An 8,935-nucleotide genomic window follows, 5' to 3' on the forward strand; every position below is an offset into this window, starting at 1 on the left:
GTTTCACACGCCTTCTCTCAACCATCTCCTAGTGTGTGTATATATGGCCCTACTTCTGTTTAGTTTTGTGTGTGTGTGTGTGTGTGTGTGTGTGTGTGTGTGTGTGTGTGTGTGTGCTGTGTGGTATGGTGTGATGTGATGTGGTGTGTGTGTGTGTGTGTGTGTGTGTGTGTGTGTGTTTGGGTGTGTGTGTGGGTGGGTGGAGGGGTATTAGTCACCAGAGTGGCAGCGAGCCTTTCAGAAGTGGGTCATTCTATCTGGACTAGAATATGGAAACACAGTCGAAGAGTTGAAAATACCAAACATTGTATAAATATGAAGCACGTAGCGTATACACTCCACTTCCAGGAGTGTATGTGCTTCATTGTTGCCATGTAAAACCCTCACAACTTGAGTTAAACTACAAAATCACACAGAGGTCAAGCCAGCACTTTGGAGATAACAATCATACCAATAAAAATGACAATAATAAAAACACTTTATTTAATAATAATAATCATAATTATGATAAACCTTAAGTGTATTGCACTTCTAAAACATGTTTCATAAAGTGCTGAACAAAAATGGAAACACAATAAAACTCAATACAATAAAACACAGTCAAATACAAGAAAACAAAGCGATAAAATACAATTTATACAAGTTAAAAGCATGAAAAAACCATGCTAAACTAGTGCTACAGTACCAGGACTTAAAATAATAAAAGATAGTAAAAAAAAAAAAAGAAAAAAAAAACATATGGAAAGGCCATGCTAAACATGTGAGTTTCCAATGATTCAGCTATTCTAATATTATGCAGTAAACTGTTTTGTAGTTCAGGGCAACGGTTCTCAGTTGGTGGGTCGTGGTCCAAAAGTTGGCCGCAGGTCTTTTCCGATTGGACCACAGGCATGCAGGTGTCTTGTAGCCCAAGGTTTCGTTTGGATGCCAGAATCAAGTCCACCAGCGGTCCACCTTTGGACAATGACCCGCCAGTTGAGAACCACTACACAAGAAAACATCCATGAGTTTATAAGCTCCTCCTTGAGTCGGGCTTATAAACAATCTTAACACCACAACAGACGAATATTTTATCACTGATATACTGACACAAACAACACGATACCACACTGTTCTCAAGGAAAATAAAACAAACTTCTGTCCAAAACAAAGCTATTCAGCTCCTCCCTCTTCACCCGCCATAATAAATAAGACATAAAATGGAATACCATTGAAATCAAATGGACAAATTGTTGTTTTCTGTATGTCATCACATTTCATCATGCCATCTCATATCCAACATGTACATTTGAAATAAATGTCCAGAGTCGGAGAGTGGTGTCCTGGACTTCTATTATTATGTATTTCATTTAGGTTGAACTTGAGTGCATTTCTTCGTTTCTCTCGTCATACATTCGTACAAATAGAACAAGAAATCAAGTCACCAAGCAGTGAATCGTGAATCAAATCTAATTGTGAACTGATTTTTTTACAAAAAGAAAAGCCCTCTAAAATCAAATCAAAACTCCATAATCGTGAAGCTAATCAAATGTTACCAAAAAAGAAAAATCACTCTAGAATAAAATGGCTGACTAGCAAATGACAATCTGAATTGAATTGTTCCGAAAAACAAACAGTGCTTTAATTAAACTGGCATCTGGGGAATCATGACTCAAATTTAATTGCTCCAGAAACTGTCTGAACTGCCAACTTGTGAGTTGTGAATTAAATTGCTGATTAGTGAATCAAACAACCCACTCCCCACCAAAAAAAAAAAAATAAATAAAAAATACCAGGGAGTGAACTGAAAAGAATAATTCTAACAGAGATAAGCTGTCATTGAGTCAGATCACCCATAAGTGGATCATTAACTGAATCAAATTGTTCCAAAACAAACAAAAAAAACTCTCTGACATCAAATTGATATCATAGTGAATCATAAATCAAATTGGATCTTTCCAAAATGGAAAGTAGTTCATAAATTGGATCTCTGACTAGTGAATTGTGTGAATCACATTTTTGTAAAAAGAAAAAGCATTCTTAAGAGTCACACATGCACCATTTTGCCTTGAAGTGAATTTTCTTGCCCAATCAGAGGATTTTTCCAGTTGTTATAGGTAAGAAATAAATAGCTTTGCAGTTTACACAAGCCTTCCAAAGTATAACTAAAGCCAAGCAACCCCCAACCCAATCACCATGCACACACACACACACACACACACACACACACACACACACACACACACACACACACACAGTGTCAAATAAAAATCCCCCCCCCATTCTTGTTTTGGAATGAGAAGAGTCGATCAGTCGCAGTCTGCATTTAAAAAGAAACTTTGTTGTCTCTGAAAAGTTGAGTTTGAAGCATGATATATCTCTCCGTCCACCTCTCTTTCCATTACTCCAAGCCTGGACTGTCTCACAAATCATATTGTTCTAAAAAGAGAAAAGTCATTCTTGAATCAAATTGGGAATCAAACCGAATGACTCCAAAGAAGAAAAACTGTTCCCCAACAAATTTTCAATGAGTGAATCATGATTTGAATTATTCCAAAAAAGAAAAATCACTCTTCAATTGGATCGATGGGTATTGAAGCATAAATTGAATCGTTCCACAAAAGAAAACTTGTTCTTAAATCAATTCACCAACAACTGAATTGTTACTTAGAATCTGAATCATACCAAAAAAGAAATATCTCTCTTAAATTGAATCACCGACGACAGAATCGTAAATCATTCCAAAAAAAGAAAAATCCATCTCTGTCTTCTTCACCTATCATCTGATTTTGAATCCATCTCTTCCTTCTTCCCATCCTATTAACTCTGCCCCCTCCACTCAAGGGTGGATGATTGACAGCGGCAGGGCAGGGTGCACCCTAGTGGTGACAGAAGCCATCCTGAGACAGGCTACAATCCCTTTAATAGCCATCTGTCCTTGTTGAAGTGTCCTTGAGCCAGATGCTGAGCCCAACCACAATCTTCCTTGCTCGTTTCAAGATGAGAACACGAGCTAGGTGCCTAAAAAGTAAACGTAAAGTTAAAAAAACTTCCAGATTGTTTTCATACCGTTGACCTTTGGATTTTCGTACCATCTCAGCAGACGGAGTTCTCGCCGCTGGTGCTGCCAGGTTTTGCTGAGCCTACAGCAATCTGACAGCCACCGGCGACATGGCTCGTGACCTTCCTCTTGAGCCGGGTGACCTGCTCCCTCAGTGTGGAAGCAGTAGCAGCAAGTGCCGAGTTCTGCGTCTTCAGTGCCTTCACCTTCTCCTCTAGTCGTGAGATGCGCTCCAGCTTGCGCTTCCGGCACTTGGATGCGGCGATCCGGTTGCGCAGCTTCTTGCGCTCGGCCTTGATTCTCTCCTGAGTCTCCGGGTCGATGGGGGAGAGGGAGGGCAGCTGGCCGTTGGCAGGATCGCCTGGTGGATGAGGAGGTGGTGGGTGTACCTCAGGGACGGTCTGAGGTGCATCTGGGCCTCGGCTGTGGGGTTGTGGAGCTCCACTGTGACCGGACCCTCCATACGCCATGTGGCCTCCAGGATATGCCATCTGGCCTGGGTTGTAGCTGCTGAGGTTGGCGTAGACTGGCATTTCCGCCCCAGACATCAGGTTCCGCTGGTAAGGTGCCTGGAGGGAGGTGGAGGATGATGATGGAGACATGGGACTGCCTCCACCGACTAGCTGATTCTGCTTGTGAAGGTCTGCCAATGCCTTCACAAACCCATCAGCAAATCCCTCTTGCTCATTAGTGGCCTGGTTCCGGTAGAGAAAGGGGTTGGCAGAGTTGGTAGTGGTAACCAAGCCCTGGTTGGACTGGACAATCAGGTGCTCCAGGTCAGGCGATGCTAGTTTAAGGAGGTTTACATCTGCTGCCGAGGATGATGAGGGCACCACAAGGGATGCATTAGTGCCAGTGAGCCCCAGGTTGTCAGGGTTCCCACTAAGTTTTAGCGCCGAGGCACTTCCGCTTCCACCACCAATGAAATGATGCCCGCCTGCCGCCACAGCTGTGCCTTTCTTACTCATTATCATCTTATTGCCTGGGTAACGGTCATAGTCGCCAAGCTGTCCGAAGCTGGCAACAGGAGGTGCATCGTCGTGGTAGAAAGGAGTTTCCATCTCAGCCCGTCACCAATGAAGAAGTGAGTATCACGGAATCTTCCTGATCGGATTAGACCTTGGTGAGCGGGAGGAATGAAAGGTTCCACTAACGTCAGATGGATGTACGGACGGATGTAGGACAAACAGAGGAGACAGCAAAAGTTTTTTAAAGGGAAGAAAGAAAATGTCTGCTGTTGAGAGGATCTCACTGCAAAGGACAAAAAGAGAGAATGACTATTATTAGATTATTATCAGTAAACATAAATGTATATTATATATAATCTAATTATAAACCTGTAGCAAATCCAGTAATGTGGCTTTACACTGTACTGTCTGTTGTCCTAAGTGAATCAGTTCGAAGGACATGTAAATAAATCAAATTGTTCCAAAACAGAAAAATGGTTCTTAAACTGAATCACTGATTGATAATTTTGTAATTTAATCAAATCAAGAGGGGAAAACTGTCCTTAAATCCAATCACTGATCAATCATATTGAATAATTCCAAAAATTAAAACTTCTTCCCAAGTGAATCCTGTATAATATCCTTCAACACAAAAAAAAAGAATAAGCAACTCTTAAATTGCACCACTAATTAATGAATTACAAGTCAAATGTTCTGAAGTTTTAGTTCAAATCGCCATATCGAGTCATCAAATTGAATCGCCGAATAATCGTGAATCAAATCAAATTATTCGGAAAAATTATTCACTCGCTAAAAAGTTGTGCATAGTCCATAATCATTCCAAAAAGAAATGTTGCTATTAAACTGAAATGCCAAATAATTAATCATCAAAAAACAAAAAATTGTTGTTGAATTTAATCACTGACTAGAAAATTGTGAATCAGTTTGAATCGTTACAAAAAATCTTAAATCGTCTTCATCCCTGAGCCATGTGACTCAGTATATACAATATTACTACTATACAATACAACTACTAGTACTATTACTCTTAGTGCTAATACTGCCGCAGCCACCTGTACTACCTCTATCATGAATTGTAAAAGTATGCAAGGGCCAATGCCAGGGCCACTTCTGACAAATCTGCCCCCCATGTGCTGATACTCACAATTTTTAGATAAGATTCTAATCAATAAAATTTGTCCTATTGCTACTGCTGCCGCTATTGTTATAAGTAGTAATACTACTAGTATTAATAGCATTATTTTTATTACAATATATGTGTTCTTTTGTTTATATTCATATTTTTATTCATATATTATTTTTCCATATGTTTTATGTTGGCTGCCTTTAAATTGAAACAAAAAACACGTACTGACTTAACAAAGCCTGCTGTCATAGTATTGTAATAATACATGTATATACATATATATATATGTGTTTGTGTGTGTGTGTGTGTGTGTGTGTGTGTATCTATCTATCTCTCTCTCTCTCTCTCTCTCTCTCTCTCTATATATATATATATATATTCAATGACACATGTATCTCATATGTCATATCATGAATACAGACAGCATTAGCTTTAGCACTGACTTGATTACAAACTTTAACCAACTAAACTCACTAAGCCTGTGTGATACAGCTACGGCAGCCTGTTTGGAGGAAAGTATGAATTATGAATATTATTTCCCTACGGGTGCAGATGGCTGCTCCTGTAAGACATCATCCAGCTTTAATCTTTTTGTTTTTTATTTTAACGCTTCTCTATTACCGCTGCTGAGATAATAGAATGTTAATGAACACAAACGTGACGTAATGGCAAATGTTTTTAATACTCACGGCATGCGGCTGAGGCTTGAGAGTGGGCATCCGACCGGGAAATGAAACAAAACAGAAAGGAGAGGAGAGAGAGAGAAAGAGAGAGAGAGTGAGAGAGGGGTAGAGAGACACTGACTCAACCGCCTCTGAGTCACAATGAATCACACACGTCTCTCTCTCTCTCTCTCTCTCTCTCTCTCTCTCTCTCCCTCTCTCTCTCTCTCTGTTTCTCCTCCCCCTCTCTCTCTCACTCTTCGTCTTGGTCCCTCGACCTTTCTCTCTCGCCCTGTCATTCTCTCCCTCTCTCTTGTTCTTCAACATTTTTTTTAAAAAAAGGCATTTTATATGTTGTTTCAAATATTATTCTTAGTGGTAGTGGTATTAGTATTAGTATTTCCTTTGTTGTAAAAGACAACCGCAATTTTTAAAGTCATAAAGAATCAAAGGGACACTATGCAAAATTGCAAAGCATCATTTGACGGTTACAGCCATTTAGACTCAACTGAAAAAAAAAAAAAAACCTGTTTTGTTTTACTGCAGAAAAGGGATGTAGTCATCCAAAAAGACAACTGAACATTCAAATTTACTGATAGTGGCAGACTTGTCTCTCTATTAACAGAGGTGCGTATGTGTGTGTGTGTGTGTGTGTGTGTGTACTGTAGTATATTTGTATCTGTGAAGGACCCGGCTTTGCCCCCCCTCCACATGTCACACCTAATTTGCGCCCATGGCTCCGGCTCTTTTCACGCTGCCGTGACCTATGACCCTTCAAGCTCCTCACTGCTGCAACTGAGAATTAAAGTTTATTCTCCTGTTGGATCAGAGAGTCTGCAAAACAAAAAAAAAAATCTCCATCTCTTAACAAGTCATTTCGTCTCTCGTGGAGTCTGTTTTTCTTGAACCGGGTGAAAACCTCTGCCAGCAGGATCAGATAGTCCCATTGGTTTCTAAAGCTAATCAACTTGTTTCCGCATTTTTCTCGAATCAGTCAATCATACTCTTGATCCTAGTGGGCTGATCTGCCTCATTCTGCTTTGATGCAACCTATAAACACTTTCCAGAGACAACCTATGTGATTCTGATTCTGATTTATTTTAAAAACATTTCTTAATCCCCCCCATAATCAGGGAAGAGACGACGGATTGGGCTCCATCCATCCATCCGTCATGCACAATTTCTGAGCCTCTGCTGGCCTGTTATAGGGTGCAGCTTTGGGGAATGGTAGATTTTGACTCAGGCCTGGCGTTTTTAATATAAACCTGAGTGGCCCATGGCAGCACCACCAACAGGGCAGCAAACTTTGCCATCTATATTTCAACTACTGCTCAGCCCCATTTGATAAACCTTTGTGGAATGATGTGAAGACTGTAAGAATAAAATGACAAAGTAGTTAACGTTCAACATTCACCTCTTCAGCCCACTCACAGATGAAGAATATACGCAAAACTAATTAATTAAGCTTAAAATTGAATTGAATTGAACTTTGATTCATAATTAGGTGTGTAATTCTTTCTATAGAATATAGGCTACTTCTATTATTGTGTCTCTCCATATGTGGTGCTTCAGATTTAAGAAAAATGATTTTTATCACTGAATACGAGACTGGATGACTGGCTAAGATGGAGATTTTATTGCAGAAATGTAAAAGTGGGTCAGTCCCATCAAAGAACTACAAAAAAAAAAGGCGCTGTGAATTTCGCTGTGACCCTTTCAGGTCAAAGATAATAAAAGTAGATGTGAGATGTTATTTTCAGTGGAGCCGTGGTTTCCGTATGCAATTATTTTCTGGCTCCATGAACGCGCAGACACACACATATACACACACACACACACATGAAGTCACCGGTCGCATCTAATCAGGTCATGCTCCGGTTCCTCGGTAACAACGCGAACGGAAAGAGGCATCAGCATAAATTTTCCTCTGTAATTTTATGCAGCAGAAGCAGCTGGAGGGCGTTTTGCTTTTTTTTCCTGTTTTTTCCTCCGCTTCTGGTTCCTGCATCCATCCATGTTTTGGTTCAGGGAAAAATGAAAGGTTTTAGCCTAAAATGAGATACCAAGCAACACTTAGAAGACCAAATGACTGAAACAAAGCACTGGACATTTTATACCTAACGATGGCGCCTTTTTCAAGGTCTTTTCAATTCTTTTTCAAGTTCTACAAAAACAAGGACATATGCACACATTCATACATTCACTTACTCACACAACAGATCAGTCTTCACATTCAGATCGAATTGTCACCTCCAAAATGCTGCTGCTTCAGGTCTATGAAAAGAACCAGTAAAAAAGAAAGTATAGGCCTGCAAATAGACCTGGAAGTCAATTACTGGGAGCAGATCTTTGCTACGTGACTCAAAAAAGGGTGAGTGTATACTTTTATAGAATATCTGACTGTCAGGTGAGTCAGGTATCCAGGTATCTAGATATAGCTGACTTGTGTGACGTATGTATCTGCAAACTCTAGGCTGGGTTCAACATTCCGCTTGGTGGGATCACACCAGGCTGGGACAGAATTTGCTCAGGCTGGACTCGGGAATGTTTCGCTCCAGACGGCGGGTTCGGGTCATGTTTGGACAGAATTTCCTCAGGCTTTGGTTGAGGTTGGGTTCAGCGCGTTGTGTTTTGGTTGGCAGGGTGCGGGGCAGGCTTCAGTGAGGTCCAGCATTTTGTTCTGGTTGGCGTTTTGGACAGAATTTTCCCAGCTGGTCATGTCAGGTTCAAAGTTTTGCTCTGGTTGGCGGCTCTACTGAAGGTCAGGTGGGGACAGAGTTTGGAAGTTGGGTCAGGTTGAGTGTTTTATTCCGGTTGGTGAGTTTGGGTCGGGCTGGGACAGCATCTCTTTGGGCTTCAGTGGGCTTTGGTTCATGATATCAGGCCCGATTCAAGCTTTGCTGGTGGCCACTGAACATTTCGGTGTCATATCAGTGCTGCTCCTTTACTTTCTTTCTTGCTTCCTCCTTGTCTGTTTCCTCAACAGGGAAAGTCTGGATTAATTCTGTCGGCACACTGATCACACAAGTTGTATTTAACCTACTTAGGCAGAGACAGAGAGAGAGCGCTTAGCCCCCCTCCCTCCAATGCAGGGATTTAACATTTGTCAACTGTCAAGATGAATTAAGCGTCACTAATA

General features: G+C 40.8%; 1 protein-coding gene across 1 annotated transcript; it reads right to left on the reverse strand.

The window, feature by feature from the left end:
- Positions 1–460: 460 nt before the first annotated feature.
- On the reverse strand, positions 461–5,964 carry june (JunE proto-oncogene, AP-1 transcription factor subunit). The gene is made up of 2 exons (XM_030053751.1): positions 5,824–5,964; positions 461–4,291 (listed from the first exon to the last, which is right to left on the reverse strand). Exon 2 carries the CDS (start codon positions 4,099–4,101, stop codon positions 3,076–3,078), a length of 1,026 nt encoding a protein of 341 aa, XP_029909611.1. The 5' UTR covers positions 4,102–4,291; positions 5,824–5,964; the 3' UTR covers positions 461–3,075.
- Between the last annotated feature and the right edge of the window lie 2,971 nt (positions 5,965–8,935).

Source organism: Myripristis murdjan, chromosome 6 (assembly GCF_902150065.1).
Source record: "Myripristis murdjan chromosome 6, fMyrMur1.1, whole genome shotgun sequence".
In the NCBI taxonomy this organism is placed as follows: domain Eukaryota; kingdom Metazoa; phylum Chordata; class Actinopteri; order Holocentriformes; family Holocentridae; genus Myripristis; species Myripristis murdjan.

What these genes read in the sequence shown, in the direction of transcription:
- june (XM_030053751.1), bottom strand. Translation starts at nt 4,101, where the DNA reads ATGGAAACTCCTTTCTACCACGACGATGCACCTCCTGTTGCCAGCTTC.